At 36.0% G+C, this 22,930-nt stretch overlaps 2 protein-coding genes across 3 annotated transcripts; both read right to left on the bottom strand.

The window, feature by feature from the left end:
- Positions 1-2,063: 2,063 nt before the first annotated feature.
- On the bottom strand, positions 2,064-3,451 carry LOC130051525 (muscle cell intermediate filament protein OV71-like). Its single transcript, XM_056153496.1, has 4 exons — positions 3,344-3,451; positions 3,148-3,252; positions 2,831-2,947; positions 2,064-2,686 (listed from the first exon to the last, which is right to left on the bottom strand). The coding sequence occupies exons 1-4, from the start codon at positions 3,449-3,451 to the stop codon at positions 2,648-2,650; spliced, it is 369 nt and encodes a 122-aa protein (XP_056009471.1). The 3' UTR covers positions 2,064-2,647.
- A 4,102-nt stretch (positions 3,452-7,553) lies between these two features.
- On the bottom strand, positions 7,554-18,490 carry LOC125679599 (neurofilament light polypeptide-like). Of its 2 annotated transcripts, none has more exons than XM_048918913.2 (13): positions 18,146-18,490; positions 17,712-17,870; positions 16,984-17,601; positions 13,945-14,131; positions 12,317-12,412; positions 11,833-11,994; positions 11,617-11,742; positions 11,294-11,514; positions 9,968-11,085; positions 8,848-8,999; positions 8,649-8,753; positions 8,337-8,453; positions 7,554-8,178 (listed from the first exon to the last, which is right to left on the bottom strand). In XM_048918913.2, exons 3-13 carry the CDS (start codon positions 17,583-17,585, stop codon positions 8,140-8,142), a joined length of 2,925 nt encoding a protein of 974 aa, XP_048774870.2. In that variant the 5' UTR covers positions 17,586-17,601; positions 17,712-17,870; positions 18,146-18,490; the 3' UTR covers positions 7,554-8,139. The 2 variants fall into 2 exon arrangements, with proteins under 2 accessions (XP_048774870.2, XP_048774867.2); XM_048918910.2 differs by having other exon boundaries at positions 18,142-18,478.
- Between the last annotated feature and the right edge of the window lie 4,440 nt (positions 18,491-22,930).

The following is a 22,930-nucleotide window of genomic DNA, read 5'->3' as shown; positions in this document are numbered from 1 at the left end:
ACAAGGTTTGATAATTCTAAACCTCTCGGTATCTGAAATAACAACTTAAAATGTATTCATAAATGATTAGCCATCAAATTCAGAAAGTAGGCCATGGTGAAATACTATTCACATGACGCACTTTAAGGTCCCATGATCCATCAACTGACAACTTTTGATTATCATAGGCTCAAAAATGCCGAAGATATGCATCAAAATCCATTTGATAATAATTACCTGCGAAATTCAAAATGTAGGTCACCGTGACCTACTTTTGAGATAACATGATATTAGGTCCTAAGATGCATCAATTGACAAAATTTGATGATCCTAGTCTTTATACTAATAAGCGAAATATCAAAGTTTTAATAAAACAAAATTTAAGGTCAACTTTGAAGTGACCTTGAGGCCACACTCTTTGCCCCAGGATCATGACTTGAACAAGTTTTTATCTACAACCTATCCTCATCTTTATGCATAAGTTTGGTGATAATTTGCCCAGTGGTTCTTGAGAAGATTTTTTAGCAACCACTACTTTTGTTTGCATTTTCCTAATTATCTCCCCTTGTTAAAGGGTCACAACCGTAGTTTTAGTACAAATGAAAGCCCTTGGGCCAAGGATACCCTGTGACAAATTTGACAAAAATTGACTAAGGGGTTCTTGAGATATAGTGCTTTTTCCAAAAAGTTGACGCACACCGCACGCCAAACATATGGCCATATGATTAGCTCTTTGAGCCTTTGGCTCAGAAGAGCTAAAAATTGTTATATATCTTTATCAATTCAGTATTATCTAAATAAAACCCAACAGCAATATGTTTCCAAGTAATTGTGAAATTAATACAGGCACTTGCGATCTTCTTTATATGTTGTACATTAATACAATAAAAAATAAGGTGTTTTGTGTTTTCGATTTCATTTCTATACAGTTTACACTTATTTGTTACAGTGTTGTTCCATTTACTAATAAGGAGATTATTACTCAATAAGTTGTGTATTATTTTATAATTAAACTCTACTAAGGATTTGTCTTCAATGTATTTAACTTTCAATAAAAATATTGATTCCCATTCTGGTATTTGGAACTCTCTACTTAACTTTGTTAGCGAGGGTTTTTGGAATTTATGTTTTATCAAAGTAGAGTAGAAAATTTTAGTTTTATGTTGTAAACATAAATTTTTATCTATATTTTTGGTTTTGATGTAGGGAATTTTAGAAAAATCATATCCGGGTTCAATTTAAAAAAAAAAAAAATTTCGTATCATCTTATACTCGTATAATCAGTTCGTTTTCTTATTAATACAATCATAAATTTGTTTACCTGATTTTAATAACCCATCCTCATTAAAAATATCTTTAACATATAAAATTCCATTTTTTATCCAATCCTCAAAACATATTGATTTACCTTTGAAGAGAAATGTATGAACATAAATTGTTTTTTAAAAACCGTCTTAATGCATATAAATGTTTGGACTGTTGGTTTTGATATTTTTATTTCACATTTACTCATTCTCCTACTTCTACTACCGGTATTTGCTTCAAAGAATTGAAATTAAATACAATTCTAAGAACCCATATTTGTGCATTTTTCTGTTTAAAAATTTAACAACATAATTAATTGATTATGGTAGTTACTCTTTTAAAAATCCTATTTGATATCCTTTATTGTAATACAGATTTTTACTAAATTGCGAAACCACAAAAGTAACACGACAGGTCTGATTGACCGCCGCTGTTCACTCTGTCCGCAAAACAAGTTTATATCTCAAGCGCGTTCTTATCACGTGACGGCGGTGTCTTTTATAAATGATACCCATATTTGTACTTACACGTGTTTCTCGACTTGAGGAGAATATGTAAATAGAAAGTCTTTGGGATGAAACCATTGACGATATTATCTTGTCTCAAGCTTCAAGTGAGATTCAGTGCGAATATTTATTTGGAGAACCTAGTCTGAATCAGTTATCCGTGTATGACATATGTATGAAGATAACCCACACTTTTAACAAAAGAAAACATTCCAAACTATGGTACAATTCCAAAATACCATGATTTAAAAAGAAGAAACACAAATATAGCAAATCGTTGAAACACACTTTATTTCTGAAGAAATCGGCAAGTAACAGGCTGCAGAGGACCTAAGTTTGTGTTATATTGTTTTACAAGCAGTGACACGGAGAAAGAATATGTTTCATATATATACAATACTGCGCGAAGATTTCACAGGTCCTTTAGTGCTCATGTCCCTCCAAAGTTCGAAAAGAAAAAGCCTTCTAAACTAACCTCACTATGGTAAGAAAACAAGGCAATGGAAAGACACCTTCAGTTTAACATGGGGATAAAACATAAATACTATTATTTAATATCATAAAAACATGTATAACGCATTCTTCACTGGTCTCGTATAAAAAATTAAAAATTTAAATACAAAGGCTGGAATAAATAAGTAGTTTTTTGTCCCTGGAAGACAACTATCTTACGCTACAATCACAACCACTTTAACAAAAATGAATCCCCATTACTTAAACAGCTAAAGCGCGCACTGTACAATTACGTAACAGATACATTAAAATATTTGGACGTAGAAACGTTTTAAAAATTACAAAGCAGAAAGCCGTTGAATAACATTGCAGTAGTTGAATCACTATCATTTTGGTAAATTCGCCTAGTTGTAGAGTGTCTTTTGTGTGTGTGTGGCCTTCTCCTGGAAAATAAACAGCACCATTTCTACACAACAGTTGAAACATAATGCTTACATTAAAATAACATCAAAAGTTCAGATACGAGCTTTACATAAAAGAAAAGTGAGGACTGATACACGGAATTTAGGGGGTTAAACCGTACTCACCTCGTTGCTGTCGTTTAGGAGGACAGTTGTGACCTGTGACCCCACGCCCCAGCTGTCGTCATCTCTATACACTAAATCATTAACTCTGGCATCGGCAGCAGAACCTCGAGAGTAGATCTGGGTAATGAGAAAATCACAATGATTCTTTGTACCAATTCATACTTGCTGCGTGTGGTACTAAAGTGCATTATATTACCTTATGTATGAGAAACAAGAATATTGTGTAACTTTCATATGTACAAATATACGTGAAATGTCTATGTTTTTGGTTAGGAATGCGTGTAGTTTGGTAAGTGAACGAACTGAAAGAACTGTACCTTGACAACCTTGCCGGGTTTAAGAGTAAAGTTTCTAAATGTGTATATGTAATCTCTCTTGCCATCAACTGTTCTCTTCAGCTTCCAGCTATCCATGTTGATTTCCTGTTAAAAATGGAGACACTACAGTATTTCATATCAAATTTCGTAAAGAATCGGCCACAGTGTAAGAACAGGAAGTACTAATCAGTCTCACCCTTCTGTTGGTCCCACTGGATGTATTTTTCAGGCTGATAAATTTTCCTTCTGGACTGACTTCATAAATGGACAGATAGGTAGTCTTAGGTGACACATCTCCTTGCATCTTCATAGTCTGGTGAGGTTCTGTGATAGTGCATATTTACATGTAATAGATTATACCATGAGGCAGTGAATATATTTTCTCCATATAAAATATTTATTAATACAATATTTTATTTATTTTTGAGTGTAACACAAACTTTCCCCCCAGTAGTCTGCTTCGATTTAAAAGGTGATCACATACAGAACAAGCTCTTGTGCATAGAATCACTTGAGAGACATAAACACCATATGCAGGTGATAGTGGAAACCTAAGGAATAAGTCCACAACCTAAAAATTCATTCCAGGCATTTTTAAACTGTGACCTTACGATGCATGAATGACTGATATGTCAAGATGACGAATTTCATATAAATTACCAGTCAAAACGTTAATCCATATCATTAAAAGGTAAAGATAACGAACAATTGTCGATCGCATAACTCCTATTAAAACTACAAAAATAAGTTACAACCTTTTTTCGGATTATAATTAAAATTATCAGATTTATACGAAAACCTATTAAGCTCATTCGACATTCAAAATGTGAGATTTGGAATTCGAAACTCAATACCGGTATCGAGATTAAGAAATCAAGATATAGGTCACAATATATGAATTAAAGCAATATTAGTTGTCAATTTGGTGTCGAAAATTTTTGTTGTAAAATTGTGATTGACTATTTCAACGACAGAAAAAGAAATAAGGTGTTTAAACTTTGGTTATTAATATTTGTGTTAGAAAAAGTGATGGGGTAATTGAAATAAGCTGATTTCAAATACATTTTTATAAAGTAATTGGATGTATTTGTAATTTCCTTTGCTTTCCATTACAAGTAATTGAATGCATTTTAATAGATTCCGAAAAGCCAGGTATTTTGATTTACATTTCAATCATTTACATTCTTTATTCAAAATGACCTTTGAAAATGATGGAATGAAAGTATCTGATAATAATAGTGATAGACTTTTTCACTGTTTGTCATGAGGTGTGTAGGACCTTTCTACAGAAAGTTCGGGTATAATGTTGTTATCCTGGTCCATCTGTCACACTTTCTTCTTCTACAAACTCCTCTTGTATTTTAAGTAGTAGCCAATTAACCTTTATGAATTATGACAGGTGGTGTCCTAGTGCAACAAGGTTTATAAATTTTCATTTTCACCCTGGGGTCCAAATGGGGTCGAAAACGACGTTTTTCTAAAACAAATACTGATTCCCAGAACTCCTCTTACAATTTATGCAGTAGCCAAATCAGCATTAGAAATATGATTGGTGGTGTCCTGCAGATCTGCAATAAGTTTTCGGAATTTTCATTTTTACCTGAATAGCAGAACACGTTATGCATGAAAAATGAAGATAAAGAACAATGATCAATTTTATAACTCCTACAAGAAATACAAAGTAGAGAGTTGGGCAAACACGGACCCCTCGATATACTAGAGGTGGGATTCGGTCACTAGGAGGAGTAAGCATCCCCTGTCGAGTAATTCGTAGTCTTATTCGGTGTGCCATGAACAGCCTTTCAATTCGTATGAAACATGTCAGGCAGGATTTGATCCAATGACAGGTTATATTGGGAAAATAGATCGTAGAATTTGCAAAATGGTGACTTTAAACAAGATTATTGAAACATCTGTAACAACAACTTGGTTGTCAGTAGACTGCCTTAATGTAAAAACTAATCATACACAGAACAAGGTTTTGCGTATTGAATCAATTGAGAGATACACGGCGGGTGTGACCGGTCAACAGGGGATGCTTACTCCTACTAGGCACCTGATCCCACCTCTGGTGTGTCCAGGGGTCCGTGTTTGCCCAACTATCTATTTTGTATTGCTTATAGGAGTTATGAGATTGATCACTGTTTGTTATCTTCACCTTGCATCAACACCATATGCAGGTGATAATGGGATATTGCAACAAAATATGGAAAGTTGACAACGGAGAAGCTAAAATCATCCCGTCTGTCATAACGTTAAGTTGTTAGCTTGCCGTTAATAAATATTTTCAATAAAATATCTAAGCACAAAGCAAATGTGGAGGACTCTGTGGTATCTTATAGTTCGAGTTCATTGGGATATACTGAATCAACATGTAAATGAAAATGATCATTATTAATAGATACAACGTTGTAGATGTATCTAAATGTCGAGTTGAAGACAACAGCAAGAGATTATTTCTTGTCATGTACATTGATTGATTGTTTCCTTTACGTCTCGTCGAGAATTTTTCACTCATAAGGAGACGTTACCAGCTGTAGGTGAAGTACCACAAATCTAAACCTATACTTAACGCTCAGAGTCGTAGCAGTAGGGGTTCTTTAGCATGGCAACGCCTGCCTCGACGCGGTACCCCAGATTTTTTAGGTCATATCCGAGAGACTCGTGATTCTTCTCTTAAATGCCGAGCATTTGGCGAAGGAGGAATCACTACTTATTTTAACGTCTTAGGCTTGACGCGACCATGGCACGAACGGTACTCGAAATCACAACCTCCCGGTTAGAATGATAACGCTCTACCAATAAACTACCGCGCTCGGTCTCTTCTCATGTAGAGGCTTTTGAATAAATTTTGCCTCATAGAAATATAAATACAGGTCAGCTAACGAAAGTGCAGAATCGGTGGTCATGGGAATTGCAAACAGACTGTTGGAAGATCTGATAACCAGACTTCGAAGATATTGTGAATGAGGAACTCCAGTTTATTTTTGATTTCAACTCCAGAGTACGTGGAATCAGATTGGTGTTTGTCAAACTAATTTGTTTGATGACTGATCACTAGAAATAAATATTTCCATTTTATGCATTTTTGAAGCAACTATCTATGATGTCAAAAGTCTAGTCTTTAATCTATCGTGAGGCATGGTCGTGTAAAGTGTTGAGAAGGCATACGTTTGATGTTGAGGAAAGTTTTACTGCAAGTTCTTTAAAAATGTTTAGAATCACATTTGATTTACACAACTTCTATGTTCTGGCACAGTACCTTTGAAGTTTCTTCTTCACAGCTGTTCATATCCCCATAAGAAGCAAAGATAGGGGCTTGGCAGAACATTTACTGGATCCAGTGTTGAATCTTTGGAAGAGTTTTTGTGAAGTTTAGGAATCCAGTATAAGTAGGGTAATTCATACCAATCCATCCCATTAACTGGGATATTGAATGTACCTAATACTGAAGCATGATTTTGAAGAGAATTTGATCTTTTTGAAAGGGAACTTGGAGTTTAAGTAAAATGATCACATGTCGAATGAATGTCAAGTTCGTTAAAATACAGTTGTCATAATGAGCGTTACAAACAAAGCCAATGACATTATGAGCTTTGTCAGCTGGAACCAAAACATTATCCTCATGTAACCTATCTAATTCCTTTATCACTTCTGGTTTACTAAACACATAAAGACTTTTGTTTCTATGTGTCTAATACGGGATTTTAATATTCCTCTTACACTTTTAATTCATTCTCTATGGAAGGTGAAGATAACGAACAGTGACCAATCTCATAACTCCTATAAGCAATACAAAAAGAGAGTTGGGCAAACACGGACCCCTGGATATACCAGAGGAGGGACCATGTGCCTAGGGGGAGTAAGCATCCCCTGTCGACCGGTCACACCCGTCGTGACCTTATATATTGATCAGGTAAATGGAGTTATCTGTAGTCAAAATCAGTGTGCCAAGAATGGTCTTTTACCTGTACATAACGATATTCGTTCTACCGCCAAATTTGATCCAAATTACTACAGGTTTGTGTTTTAAAGATTCACTAAGGACATTTTGACGATTCTAAGTGTTAACTTATAGCAAATGTCAATCTTTTTCTGAATTCAGATCTCTCAATTGCTGGACAGTTTTCTTCCATTGTAGTTTGTATTCCAATTTATTTGTGAAACTGTGTCATTCAGTCGACGACTGAAAGGCCCAGAAAGGTTACTCAATAGCAGTCACCTTTCAGTTACATTCAAGCTTCAAGTAAGCGTTTAGGCAACTTTCAGTTTATTGAATTCCATAGATTCATTCTGTGGAACTTTTTCAAAGACCAAACCAGTATATGTTTTTCAGTGTCTATTCACCAATTTTCAGTCAATCCTAAAATACCATGATTCAGAAGAAGAGACAAACAAACATTGCATATCGTTTAAACACACTTTATTTCTGAAGAAATCGGCAAGTAACAGGCTGCAGGGGACCTAAGTTTGTGTTATATTGTTTTACAAGCAGTGACACGGAGAAAGAATATGTTTCATATATATACAGGAGTGCGCGAAGATTTCACAGGTCCTTTACTGCGCATGTCCCTCCAAAGTTCGAAAAGAAAAAGCCTTCTAAACTAACCTCACTATGGTAAGAAAACAAGGCAATGGAAAGACACCTTCAGTTTAACATGGGGATAAAACATAAATACTATTATTTAATATCATAAAAACATGTATAACGCATTCTTCACTGGTCTCGTATAAAAAATTAAAAGTTTAAATACAAAGGCTGGAATAAATAAGTAGTTTTTTTGCCCATGGAAGACAACTATTTTACGCTACAATCACAACCACTTTAACAAAAATGAATCCCCATTACTTAAACAGCTAAAGCGCGCACTGTACAATTACGTAACAGATACATTAAAATATTTGGACGTAGAAACGTTTTAAAAATTACAAAGCAGAAAGCCGTTGAATAACATTGCAGTAGTTGAATCACTATCATTTTGGTAAATTCGCCTAGTTGTAGAGTGTCTTTTGTGTGTGTGTGGCCTTCTCCTGGAAAATAAACAGCACCATTTCATTACTACGAAACTACACAACAGTTGAAACATAATGCTTACATTAAAATAACATCAAAAGTACAAATACGAGCTTTACATCTAAAGAAAAGTGAGGACTGATACTCGGGATTTAGGGGGTTAAACCGTACTCACCTCGTTGCTGTCGTTTAGGAGGACAGTTGTGACCTGTGACCCCACGCCCCAGCTGTCGTCATCTCTATACACTAAATCATTAACACTGGCATCGGCAGCAGAACCTCGAGAGTAGATCTGGGTAATGAGAAAATCACAATGATTCTTTGTACCAATTCATACTTGCTGCGTGTGGTACTAAAGTGCATTATATTACCTTATGTATGAGAAACAAGAATATAACTTTCATATGTACAAATATACGTGAATTGTCTATGTTTTGGGTTAGGAATGCGTGTAGTTTGGTAAGTGAACGAACTGAAAGAACTGTACCTTGACAACCTTGCCGGGTTTAAGAGTAAAGTTTCTAAATGTGTATATGTAATCTCTCTTGCCATCAACTGTTCTCTTCAGCTTCCAGCTATCCATGTTGATTTCCTGTTAAAAAATGGAGACACTTTACAGTATTTCATATCAAATTTCGTAAAGAATCGACCACAGTGTAAGAACAGGAAGTACTAATCAGCCTCACCCTTCTGTTGGCCCCACTGGATGTATTTTCCAGGCTGATAAATTTTCCCTCGGGACAGACTTCAGAAATGGACAGAGGTCCAGTGGACGTTCTTTGGTAGGTAGTCTTAGCTGACACCTCGCCTCGCATCATCTTCATAGTCTGGTGAGATTCTGTGATCGTGCAAATTTAATAAATTATATCATGCAGTAGTGAATGCATCTTTTCATATAGAATATTTGTTTATAGAATATTTTACTTCATATGGAATGCACAAGTAAGAGAATCAACATATAAGATATTTTGAATATGTAAATATATGATGTCTATACATGGTTATATACGTGGTTCTTTACAGTGGAAAAATTAGTGATGCATATATATATTGTATAATTGGAAAGGAATACTGAAAGCATGCAATATACTTCAGATGAATAATATGAAGTAAATTGTCGATGATGGTTTTATATCAAGAGGTCCCATAAATTGTCATCTTTCCCAATCACATGTTCAAACACAGCAAACCACATTGTATTTTATGTTTCTAACACAAAGCCCTTCATTAGTAAGTGTGTTAACCTTCCCAGGGGTCTGGAATACGCACCACCTTTCTGTTCGTAACCCTGGATCATTTCGGACAAGTGAGCCCCACCGCGACTCTGGGAACTTGTGGTCTGTTCGACAAAGCCTCTAAGTCCCACCCTGTGTGCATCAAATAAAGAGGTGTGTGATATGACAACAAAATCAAAAGCAAAACATTGAACAAATGACAACTGCAACTGGTGTTCTGTTAAATGACACATGATCTGAAACAAAATAAAATAGCAGATACACATTATACAAAGCAGGACAGAAGATGTAGAAGCATGCAACAGGGTTGATGTGATTAAATGTGTTGATGTGCGTGAGTTACCTCCCCTCGGATAATTCTCATTATCATGAACCTCTATGGAGTCATTCACATCAGAATGAAGTCTCAAAATTGGGTTATACCTGGTTTGACAAAGATGAAGTAATGAATAGCATGTGAATGAATTTGTATAATAAAAAACGAAACAGTATCAAAAGGTGATAGCAACATCTGACTTAAGCATGCATAGTGGTGATTGTGGAAGAGAATTTTAAATTAGTTATGGGGAACCTTCGCCATCCTCCTCAGGTTTTTTCTCATCTCCATTTACTGTTGGAGTATCGTCTTTCAGTTCATTTTCTTCCGAGTCATTTCTCTTTTTATCGTTAGTTTTATCATCTGCTTTCTCATCTGATTTTTCGTTTTCTTTTTCTGGTTTTTCACTTTCAAATTTAGATTCTTCTTCCTTGTCATCTGATTGTTTATCATCAGTTTTGTCTGTATTGGTTTTGTTATTCTGAATGTTTTTATCATCAGATTTATCTTCTGGTTTATCTTCTCCTTTCTGAATGTCACCACTCTTATCATCCTGATCATCGACATCTTTATCATTAGTAACACTAGGATCTTCGACCTCTGTATCTTTTCCGGAAACCTCTTTATCACCATTCTCTTCCCCTTCTGTATGTTTCTCGTTGCTGTCTTTCTCTTTGGTCTCGTCTTTCGGAACATTTTGAGAATCAGATTCTTTCTCATTTTGGGGAGCAGATTCTTCATTATCTTTGGGGGCAGATTCTTCCTCATCTTTAGGAGTAGATTCTTCATTATCTTTGAGGTTAGATTCTTCCTCAGTTTGGGGAACAGATTCTGCCTCATCTTTGGGAGTAGAGTCTTCATCCTTATTCTGGTCAGTTTTTCCTTCATCTTGTTTTTCATTTCTTACTTCGTCTTTCTTTTCACCATCTTCTTTATTCTGATCATCATCGCCTTTGTTTTCCTCTGTTTGATGTTCGTCAACAGTTTCTGTTGCCTCCTCTATTTGATCTTCAACCTTTGAATCCTCTGTACATTGCTCTTCTTCTTTCGTTTCCTCTTTATCTGGTACATTTTCGTCCATTTTAGTCGGTTCTGTCTCTTTTGGTTTCGATTCTTCCGGAACAATCTCCTCATTCAGTTCCACGGATGGTGTTTCTTCCTCCATTGGTTTATTGTCCTCATCTGGGGTTATGTCTCTTTCCGCTCTATCATCATCTACTTCTGGTTTGAGTTCAGGGACAGGTTTGGGTTCAGGAAGACCCTGGGGTTCCTCGTCGGGTTGGGTTTCTGTGTAAGTGTTGGGTTGCATTCTCTGATTTCGCCATGTAGGATGGCGAAATGCAGCCACACTTGCAACTATACCACGTACATATCTATTGTTGGTGTTATAATATAGAAACCACATACCACCACCAGCAAGACAGCATTGAGAAAAAAACAAATAAAACACGTTAGGGCCTCAATTTAAATCTAAATCAAAACATTATCAACAAAAAATTATCATTAATAAAAATGAATGGCTGAAAAAGTTTAAAAACAAATTTTTCAAACGGTGTTTCTTCTTCAGAATTGTTCACATACCGGCTTTCTTCTGATTCCAGCAATTTTCTGTAGGCAGCAATCTCTAGTTCCAGGGATAGTTTGTGGTCCATAATAACCTGTAGTTCTTGCAGTATACCTTCCATCTCAGCTCTAAGGCTAGTAATTTCTTCCTTAAGCCTTGTAGTTTCAATAGTATGTTCGGATTCGATTGAATCATATTCACGCAGGAGGTCCTGATATTGCTTCTCTAACAAGGCATTCTATTCAAAGTATTCATACAACAAATATCAGCAATTCAGTATTACACAGCTTATCTAATGTTGCACTACTTTGCTGTATTGAGACAGACACAGCACACTCACCCTGGCCTCTAGATCTGCAAGTCTTCCTTTCTGGTCGGAGATCGTTTTCATGAGTTTCTTGTTCTCCTCCTTTATGTGGGTAACCTCCATATTCTGTTTGGTGGCTCCAGTGCGAAATTCTTGAATCTACAAACCAATTATCATCTCAGTTACCCAAGAGAGGATAAAAATGAATACCTGGGCTGTTAGTGATTATATGGATAAATGAACCTTTACCTTGAGGTTATAAAATCCCTCCATGTCACCTCTGATCTGGTCCACCTTGGAATCGTATTCTTTCTGGATGTCACGGATGGCTTGCGAAAGTTCGGATTTCCAGAACTCTCGGTTCTCTTCCGTTGTGTCGCGGTAAGCAAGAGCAGCTAACTCCTTTAATTCCTAAATATATTCAAACGGATATTTTAATGCAACATTGAAACTAATGACATTTCAATGCACCACATTAATGTATAGTAAGGGGTTTCTTTTGCCAAATTCGAGACCAGAGAAGACGAGTTCGCACACCTACGTACAAATAGCCAACCGCAATATCAGCACAGACAATTGAAACCTTGGGTATAATTCGCCTTTGAAGGTGTCCTCTTTGTGAGATGCTTGTAGATTTATTGTCCGAGTTTGTGGCGTAATCATCCCAGTGCTGTGGTAAATCTAATGGTGTTTTTTTTTGAGTGGGCATTAAGATGAACCATTATTAACTAACCTGTTCATGGACCTTCTTTAGGAATTCGATTTCTTCTTCCAAGGTCTGCCTTCTGTTCTCAGCATCCAGATGGGCCAATGTTTCATTATTCAGATCCTGAAATGACAAATCATGTATAACGTTTATTCCTACGCACGTTAACATTGCCATTGGTTACATAAGATGTGACATCTCCCTGAGGTTAATGGCGGGTCATTCAGTTACAGTACCTAAGAGATACATGTAATAAGGGACAAACCAATGTAGTATCTTGGTGTGTGAAATGTCCATCTATCAAATACTAATGCCCAGATTTGTTTGTTTTCCTTACTGTGGGGATATACAATGTCGATAATACAATTTGGATCTGTTTCTGAGTGTTAATTCTAGGCAATATTTGGAATCAATATCATGGAATTTCTTAATAATAAACTTGATTCTTTGTCCTTTAAGATTCGTCCCAGGAAAGGACGACGACTTCCTCTGATTAAGATTTCCGTTTCTTTGAAACAACAGACGACATAAAGGCTTGATAACAAAGGAAATATTCTTCGATTGCCAAAGGCAGACCAGCACAATATTCTTCTGGACGAGTAGAATACAAAGTACACGGAACGAATGATTGATATACTAGTTCATTTCCTTGATTATGATGTGTGTTGTATGGAATAACTGATGAATTGAGATATGCTGTGCAAATTAATTTACCAATAGTTTAAGAGATGCTTAGAACTTAATGAAGCACACGCGGTTTGGAATAATATATCACAGATTTCAAACCATGGAAAGAGTCAAAAACTAAAGTTTAGTATGAATCTAGACTTCCTAAAATCTCGGTGTTAAGTTGTTAATGAATTGCTGACTGCTCTCTGCGATGAATTAATTGTTCTAAAACTATAATCTGACATAAAAAGAGTAAGAAAGAGAGTAAATGCATGAAATGAAATAAAAATGAGCATACAGACTTGAGCAAGTATAGTATGAATCAGTATTGCTTTCTAACATGAATTAATAATTGCATAAACAGATTGGGGAAAACATAGAAGTTATATTAATTCTTGTCTGCATCAGAGTGCACTTCAATTTCTTTGCAAGATGCGCTGGCTGATAGTCAGGTTAAGAGTTATTCTGTTTGTATTACTATTTGGCAATATTGAGCGTTAGCAATCCTTGGAAAAGCTGATTCAGCCCTTTTTGGCGCGCTTTCAGTTCAATACGTCTGGGTTTGGAACAGCCAGAATGCCAAACAGATTATTCCAACATCGTAAAAATACTTGATGGATATGGTCGTCGAGGTGAAAATGTAAATAAATAATACATAAATGTAAGAATCTTGAAAATAATATCCTTGGCAAATTTTCTCGCATTTTTCGTTTTGTGTGACGATGAAAGTCATTACTGTTTAAAACAGGGCAAAGCGAAGTTATTGCACTTATCGTGACGGTAGTTAATGAATATTGGATTTGAATTAGTTGTTCGGGATAAATAAAGGTGTTATAATAAGAGATAAAAAAAAACCCTCTATGCTAATTTTTTTTTTAGACACAACCTTCGAGCTGCAAGTGATATTGCCGTTCAGTGAATACTGACCCATGAACAGGTGCACTCTGCAAGAATGCCCTCTGTGAGAAACATCGGGCAGTACTCACCAGTCTTAACCTGTCTACTTCTGATTCCACACTCTTAATTCTGTCACGGTCACGGCTTCTGTCGGTTTCTAGGGAGTCAACGGTGCGACGGAGGAGATTGACCTCTGCCTCGAGGTCCGATACCTGTTGGTTGAGTCTGGCGATCGTGTCCCGGTCTTGGTTGCGGTATTTCTTGGCATCATCCAGTCTGGAAGACAGAATGTATATGAAGTAATTGACGGAGCAAGTGGTCATCGTGAAAACTTCATTTAAATGAAATTGCAGTTCTGTTTAATGATGTAGACGGAAAGGACAAGATGCGATGGTAATCCATGCAAGCCCTAAACTCTCAACATGAACACTCTTCAATTAATCTAAAAATCGAATAATCAGGGGAGGGGGGATTGAAAATTCTTATCCCCTATACCGATTTCTAAATTTTATTCATAAATATTGTAAACCAAGACTATTTTCACTAATTCGCAACGTTAAAATTTATTTTATAGTAGTTCAGGTATGATACTCATATTCCCGGACGCCAAAAACGAGAGAAATCAAAGATTCGTTGCCAAAATTATCTTTAGTATTTATTTACCTAAACCTTTTACCAATAAATTTATATATCATAAACATATGTTCTTTGTGTAACTTACATGTACATTACTATCAAAACTGGGACCAAATCATACGATTGTTTAACTTCGCTGTTTTCTAATTTCAGAATACTTCGTTGTATTCTAATTTCAGAATACTTCGTTGATTCCTAATTTCAGAATACTAATTTTCAAGTACTTATTACTGGAAATCTGAATTTGCAATGAGAAGACAAAACATTTACATTGTGCCTAGATTCACGACTCCTCACCTGGAATAAACTTTTATTTTTCACCCCTAAGCTAGCACTAAAACCAATTCGGGTCATTGATACCCCCGGGGTTAGATTTATGGCGTAACTGACGCGATTATTGTCATCATTATCTAGATTTCATCGTCATCAGGTGGTGTTGAAGAAGATTGTGGATTCCAACCTCCACTAAGCTGTTGCTAGGGGCATCGATTGGAGCTGTTGCCATACTATGGTCTGTAATAATGGGATCGATGTGATCTCCATTCAGACAAAATGAGAGTTTGTTAACGTTTCGTTAACTTTAATAAATTGCACAGGGGAAATAATTAAAGCACTGTGATTCAAATTTACTTTAAAAAAAAAAAAAAAAAAAAAAAAAAAAAAGTAAAAAAACAACAAAAACAAAAAGAAACGCAATCATTAAAACTTTTAAAATGTTCTGTCGCTATGTGCTATAAATACAAAAAAGATTCATGCGATTTGTGATTTTTTTCCATAATCGACAATAAGTAATATATATACGAGAGAGAGAGAGAGAGAGAGAGAGAGAGAGAGAGAGAGAGAGAAAATATCAAACTTCAAGCACTTCTAATCAAAAGAAACAGACCCTAATACGTTGTAAATGTAATGAAACTAATCTCCGCCGACGTTAAAATGCTTCTTTTTTCATAAAAGAAACTTGGAAAAACTATTGTTTACGTGCTTAACTTTAGATAAATCTCTCCCTATATAGTAGTTTCCCTTCCGTGGATAAGTAAGCATTGTATGACTTCGCTACTACACACCTATATAGATTCAAAGCCTCAGATTACTGTTGAAAACATTTTACACTGGGTTCAACATTTAGACAGCAGAGTGAAGCATATTAAGTCATGCAATTTAAGGGGGACGCGCCAGTTCAAGTTTCATCACTTTACAAACAGGTTTTGGTGAAGTCATTTTTTAACATTTGATTCTGAAGTAATAAACGTGGCTTTGATGTTGGCAATGAGATCACCCCTCTACGTCAGGTGTACATTGGTCTGACACCGCGGTTTTTGGGTCCGCCTTGATAAATGGTTCTCTGTAGCCCAGCTAGTCCCATTTATAATGACATCAGATGTCCCCTGGGCAAGGAGATGTGAGAGGTCGACGGTCAAGCTATAATACATGTGTTGTCTTACTTGTTCTAAAATCATCTAAATCTCCACACTTTTTCTTTGCATTTTTACGATTCATTTGATATCAATCAAGGGATGCTTTTATTTGCTATGTTTTACTTGTGTATGTAAATAAATAAAACGCTGATTTTCTGGATCGATTAAATGTAAACACATCAAAACGCTACTTAATTCACCTCAGGACTCCACAATAACCGGTTTTATTTGAAGGTTGTGAAGGAATTTCTCAAGCATTACGTGTGGATTTTAAGGCTATGTCATTTACATATTTAGTGTATGTTTGTATACTTTAAATCGTGCCAAAATTGTTGCATTAGATATGCTACTGGAAAATAAGACAGCGATTCACCGACCAAAGATCTCGAGGGGAAAATCCGGCCTACACCCACTTCACTTTCGTTCCCCCTCTGATTGATTTATTGACCATTCAGACACAGGTAGACTGGGGAGCGAGCGACAGTAGTAGATCACGACCTTGTAATCGGATGAATAAGAAATGGGTATTTATTTTGTATAACGTAACATAACAATACCCAGTGTAGGAAATTTGTTACCTTAAACTGACTGTGTTTTGGGCTGACAAACACACAAAACACTTGCATGCCTTAAAATCTCGAACGCTTTAGTTACAACGTCAGGATATTGTTTACAGAAAGATTTATTAGTCATCGCAATCCCTGCTTAGATCCTATTTTATTAATAGAGTTTTCACTCCTAAAAAAAACTGTCATTGAATCCAATAAAGAAGGCATAAAAATTCCTATGAATAGTATATCAAAAATATATCTTATTTATGAATTACTAAAGGTGTATCTGTCATATTTCAATAATATACCTACAGGTGATATATAGCTTTTGAGTGGCGAACAAACACTAAAACTATTGGTCTATTTACCTACTCTGACTCTTCGCTGAACTGTTGGGATGATTGTAGGTTGAACTATTTAATTGGATTTTATACGGTAAATATACCTACTGAACTTTTAAAAGTTTTACAGATTAAATGTTTGCAGAGTTTATAGTTCTTGTTAGTTTGACTGGGTTTATACATACTGCCTCTGCATATCCTGCATCTGCTCCTGGAGAGCCTGGTTCTTAATTTCCAGATTGGTCTTCTCGCGGGTCAGGTCGTCTATCAGTTTCCGGGCCTCACTTAACTCCGATTCATACATTTGTTTCACAGCACTTGTTTCCTGTCCCCACTTATCTCTCAGCATCTCCAACTCGGATGCCAACTTTCTGTTCTGGGCTTCCAAAAACCTAACTTTTTCGATGTAGTTAGCAAATCTCTCGTTGAGTTCTTGCATATCTTTCTTTTCCCTTTCACGGTTGTTTTTCACCGTACTCACGCCTGTAGAAGACACCTTCTCGTATCCCCCTGGTCCAAAGCCAGAATCCATTTTGGACCCGTATCCGTATTCCACGGTTCGCACATAACTGGTGCCCCCGCTGCTGCCTCCTCCCATGCTTTGTCTAAAACCAGGACCCGTAGACATCCTTTGGATGACATTGCTACGGCGAGGGGTGATACTGGACTTGAAGTTAATGTCCGAGTGGTCATCCACAGATGGCTTCATATCGAAACCTCCATGAGATCCCGATGATGACTTTATTACTGTTCTCTTCTCCGTCACTGTTTCCCTTGTTTGAGACATCTTAAAGAACTATTTCCTGCAAAGTGAAAGAAAAGACAAAGTGAAAGCAGACTTCCCACTAGGGATGCAGCAAGTTTGGTTGCACAAATTCAAAAGGCCGGTTAGAGAGACCGGTGTCTTATATACCTAATACAATATAGCCTTGCAGCTACAGCTGACTCCTCAACTTCCAAACCAATGATAGCGGATCGCACCTGCAGCTCTTCTATATATTAAGTCAGACTTGCTGTAGTAATTTATCAAGTGTTCCAGGATTGGCTTCAGAAATCACGTGGCTAGGGTTGGCTGTCCGAAAACATGTATGTATTGATATTATAAACAAATGTCCAAATTTACACACTTTGTGTGAAAATTTATTACAGTCAATTATCTGGAGCGCGGCCACCTCTATATATGGAAGTAAAATCGCCGTTTTGGCAACACCCACTATGAATAAACATTAAAAACATTATGTCGGCAATTCACTATCGTGATATAGTCAGACGAACGTTCGTCTGGGAAGAAAAATGACAAGAGGCAGCTTCCAGAACATTGATCTGATGTTAATCACACATACCTACCGTGCGGATCCTCCTCAGCCCCCGGCAGAAGACTCCCAGCTTCACAACATGTCCTTTGATATGCCAGATTGAAATTAATTCGTCCAAGTCGTATTTCCAGTACACACAGCGTAAACAAGAATGAGTCAACCGCGGAGGTCTTTTATGAATGAATTAAATACACAGTGTGTAGTCAGTCCGGCTTTCTATCGGCGAGAGGGACTAAATCTGTCATTAAATTTACGATCGTGCGATCGAAATATGTGCATAGTACTACATTCCCTAATCTCTTCGGTTGGTCGGCCCCAGACAGACCAAAACGTATCGATCCTGCATGTGTTTTGCTTGACAAGTTGTAGGCGGGTTGTCGCGTTCATTTTTAAGAAATTAGCATGACACCGAGATGGTGTGCCCACTTTTTATTGAAAACCTAACTTGATACATAGCTGTGTTGCTAGAATATTTGGAACCCGATAAATATATTGATTTAAAAACATAAACACAGGAAATTTCCCTCGTTTGCTCATTTTCAGCATGGTTAAAAAATGAATATATACAGGTATTTTAGAACATACTAGCTATAACACTGTTATACAGTATTACAAATCGGTTCGTATGGATTAATGTTCCAAGTGCCTCAACTTGAAAAATGGAAACTATGGTTTACGTCTCTGTCGGTCTAAAGAAAGGACTAGCCGGGGGTATATGGGGACAACCTATGAATGATGTAGCAATCTTGACCCACTACAGACATAAAAATACTTAATGTAATAACACACAGAATCTAGTTATTGTATGCCTGTGTCTTCTGAATGGAGGTCGTACAAGTTCAGCCCACTGAATAATTGATACCTACAACTAATGTGTAATGACTGCAATAGTAAAAGTCAAAGTGCCAAGAATCCAAATCGATAACGACTTGTATAAATTTTACGCTTCATAGCTAATTTCCTTTGATAATTGACTTTCTATCACATTGAATGAGAATATATCTGTCTGAGTTTTGTAGAGCTTTGGGGATAGCTTGGTCTCTTAACCTGTCCTGTAAGACAAACGTAACTTACAAATTTTCTCATTTTAATAAAAACTTGCAATATGCATAGATTTTTGTCGTAATTATCATTATTCATTTAATATTGTACATTTATATACCGCTTTATCTAATCAACACAATTACCTTAAAGCGCTTTATATGTAAAACAATAAGATAAACTAAAACAAATAACAATAAATACACAGAAAAGGGCACGAATGATACTAAATGTGAGATTAACAGAGTAACTACGTGAGAAGGCTACCTGCATAAGTTTTTTTCTTCTTCTTTTTTATAGGTAAAATTTACTGTTTACATAAACACCGAATTACAGATCAAACACAAGTTTAAAATGAGATATAACACGGAAACAGGACCTTGTATTTTCTAGTTTCATTTCTTAATTACTTTTTCTTTTTAGTTTTAAAATACTGAGGTAACGGGGCCCATAGTTCTCTTTCGTGATTGCAATTCTAACATTTGATACTAAACTGAGAGTCTGGCGAACTTGAATTGTAGAGGAATACAGAGAGTGTATATGTTCGGTAGAATTAGCAGCCTAGTAAAATATAACTTCTTTCCTTGATTTAAAACAATTAAAACCTATGTTTTCTTAGTTTTCAGTAGAACAAATTCACAGCATGAACTTTTCTCTCAAAGTTCTTGAAGATGGATTCTTGTTGTAAATCAGATAAATTCGAAGACATGCGTCTTATGTACATGTGTTGCCATCACTTACAAAACATGCCTATAGCCACATTTCTCTTTCTTGCTTACAGTTGTAGTACCCAACGCTAAAATGGCATCTTCCAACAGATCAGAATGTTTGAAATTTTTCATGTTTTCAACTTGTTAATTCTCCTGAGACCATCATAGATGCGCTATCCTATTCTTCTTTTGGTACTTCGGGTGAGACCAGAGAAAATGAGGTCCTTTGTCACAGCATTTGTGGCACGATAAAGATCTCTCCCTGCTCAAAGGCCATAAGCGCCGAGCATAGGACTAAATTTTGCAGCCCTTCACCGGCAATGGTGACGTCTCGATATGAGTGAAAATTTCTCTAGAGGGACGTTAAACAATATACGATCTATCTTCTTTTTGAAAGTAAAATATGAGAAATTATTTTCTCTACCCTATATCATCTGATAGCCTTATTCTATTCTAAGTCATTATGTACTGTTTCTGAGATGACAAGATTGTAACCTTGAACTAACCTTGACAAATAACGGGAGGGAGGGGGGGGGGGGAGGGAGGACAAGAACCGTGGCACCCAATATTCCGTGTGTCAAAGTAATGGATATGTTTTATAGTTTCGTATGCGAAATATAACTTCATAACGCGTACTATAGATGTGAGAATAACCCATTCTTAACTCTGACCCTATCCTTGTTTTGACCTCGAGAAAATAAGAATATAGAATCCGAGGACGAGTATCTAAGACACAACACAGATAGTAATATCCAAAATCCCAACTGTTAAAGAAAATTTACTGTAGTAGTGGCAATTCTGTTTAAAGCGAAAGTTTGAATACTTTGTTATAAGAATTCGTTGATTTACTTTGACTGTTATTATCTCTAAAATCTACAAAATTTCCCTCGCGATTAATGCTAAAACTTTCGGCTAAAATAGAAAATACGCGAATGTTTCAGAATTAATTACTAAGAAGTGAAAAATGTTGTAAGATATAGAATTTAATTCTTATAACTGAATGGCCAACGTCTTTAATTCTTTATAAGGGCATGTAGAATGTCGATTTATAAAACAGTCTGTGTTAAGAAAGGCTGTAAAGTTGGATTTGGACAGACTCGCTGCACATTAACATGCAGAGTTCATGTTTGAGGATCGTAGATCAGCACATTTTATTTTGACAGCCTTTGCGTTTTTTGTGTATATAGAGCCTCCGAACCGAGCTCAATTGGGCAATCCTGCTTTCTGTAATGTAAATATGAATTAGTACCTTCAGTGTTTAACCTAAGAGGAAAGCATAGCTTCAGTCATATTGTCTCCACATCAAGACCTAAAGAACAACCAAAAAAAAAAAAAAAAAAAAAACCTTTTTATGTTGCTTCCAAACTTGTATATATACACAATCATATCACACATCATATTTTCTAAATCACGTGATAAAAAAAATGCAGAGGAAGTTATGCATTCAAAATCCGCTTGATTTATAAACACATGATGAGATGAAAAAAAGATGAAAAATCGCAATACTAGGCAAGCACTGGGTAATCCCGTCGTAACAATATCGTTGACCAAATTATGTATACAAACAAGTATGCATTTTATGGGAGAGAGAGAGAGAGAGAAAGAAAGTCACTAGATCGATTGTACATATGAACATCAGATACAGATTATAATAAATGTATGTTGCCAGCACAGGCACCTGAAGTGTGGATAGCATGTATAGATCTTGTGTACACCTCCCCCCTTCTAGAAAGAAATTATTTTTATACAGCACCAATAATTTATCCAAAATATGTTATTTCCCCACCGATCACCCTCATCAGTCGTTCTGAATAGTCAGTTTCAACCTTCTGTAAGCTTTAGAGATTACCACTTGTGAGATACTAATATATTTACATTGTCAGTAGCCTATTTCGATTTTATAATTGATCATACGTAGAACATGCTCTTTTGTATCGAATCAGTTAAGAGACATACACACCAAATGTAGCTGATAATGGGATATTGCTACATAGATATGGAAAGTTGACGATGAAGAAGCTGAAGTCATATCCCGTTTGTCATAAATTGAGTTGTTAGTTTGTCGTTAACATCTATGTTCAATAAAAATCCAAATATGAAGCAGATATGCATTCCTTAGGTTTACGTTTAGTAGCAGTACATATATGATAGTGTCAAGAACACCCCATGTTTACGTTTAGTAGAAGTAGCAGACGATCAAAGCAACAGATTCCAGGATTTTATGTGTTTATTCATAGGTGTTTATCTGTTTATTCATAGACGTTGAGATGTACAATTAGAATGTTGGAATTTGCCTTATGTATTACTACACACACAAATTTCCGGATTTTGGAAGAGTTATCGTTCTTTTGAAATTCCGTAATATATAAATTTTAGATAGATAGTTCGCTTTTCGTGAATTTAACCAAATGATATTTTCCTAGAATTCTTATTCTCTGCTGTAAATACACAACGTAATTGTAAGAAGTTGATTTTGTCAAAATTACTTTAAATTTTCTAAATAAACGCCTTTTAAGATGGCATTAAAACTGTCTAGAGCATATATATATATATATATATATATATATATATATATATATATATATATATCCTGCCCAAGATGTGATTTCATTACAAGTACACATATCATATTTAGCTGAAGGTTTGGTAAAACGTTTCTCCGAGTAATCAACTATGCCTGACTACACCTCTGTGGTGCGAATGACATCTACGCAAAAATACAATTTGGTGGTGGAATTATCTTTTAGAGAAAAGAAGAATGGAAAACCGAATAACTTATATTTGGCTTCCAAATGTACCGAGGACAAAGCAAGCAAACATACAAGGTCCGTTGTGTATTACTCTGTCATCACCATTCTTGCTGTGATCCAACTTGCGTTCGTTCAACAATGAATGATATTGTTTCGTACAATTCGATTTAGCTGTTTCAGCTGACTCTCCGCGTAGACGGCAACGACTGTTTTTATTTGAGGCATGAAAGAATAGTATTCGCCATTCATACGAAAATAGTGTAAATGAATTTGTATCTGGTTAAATCCAGGCATATGTCTGTAAGTTTATCTGGT

Source organism: Ostrea edulis, chromosome 2, assembly GCF_947568905.1.
Source record: "Ostrea edulis chromosome 2, xbOstEdul1.1, whole genome shotgun sequence".
In the NCBI taxonomy this organism is placed as follows: Eukaryota; Metazoa; Mollusca; class Bivalvia; order Ostreida; family Ostreidae; genus Ostrea; species Ostrea edulis.
The sequence above is the reverse complement of the archived record's forward strand: the minus strand, read 5'-3'. Positions and strand labels throughout refer to the sequence as shown.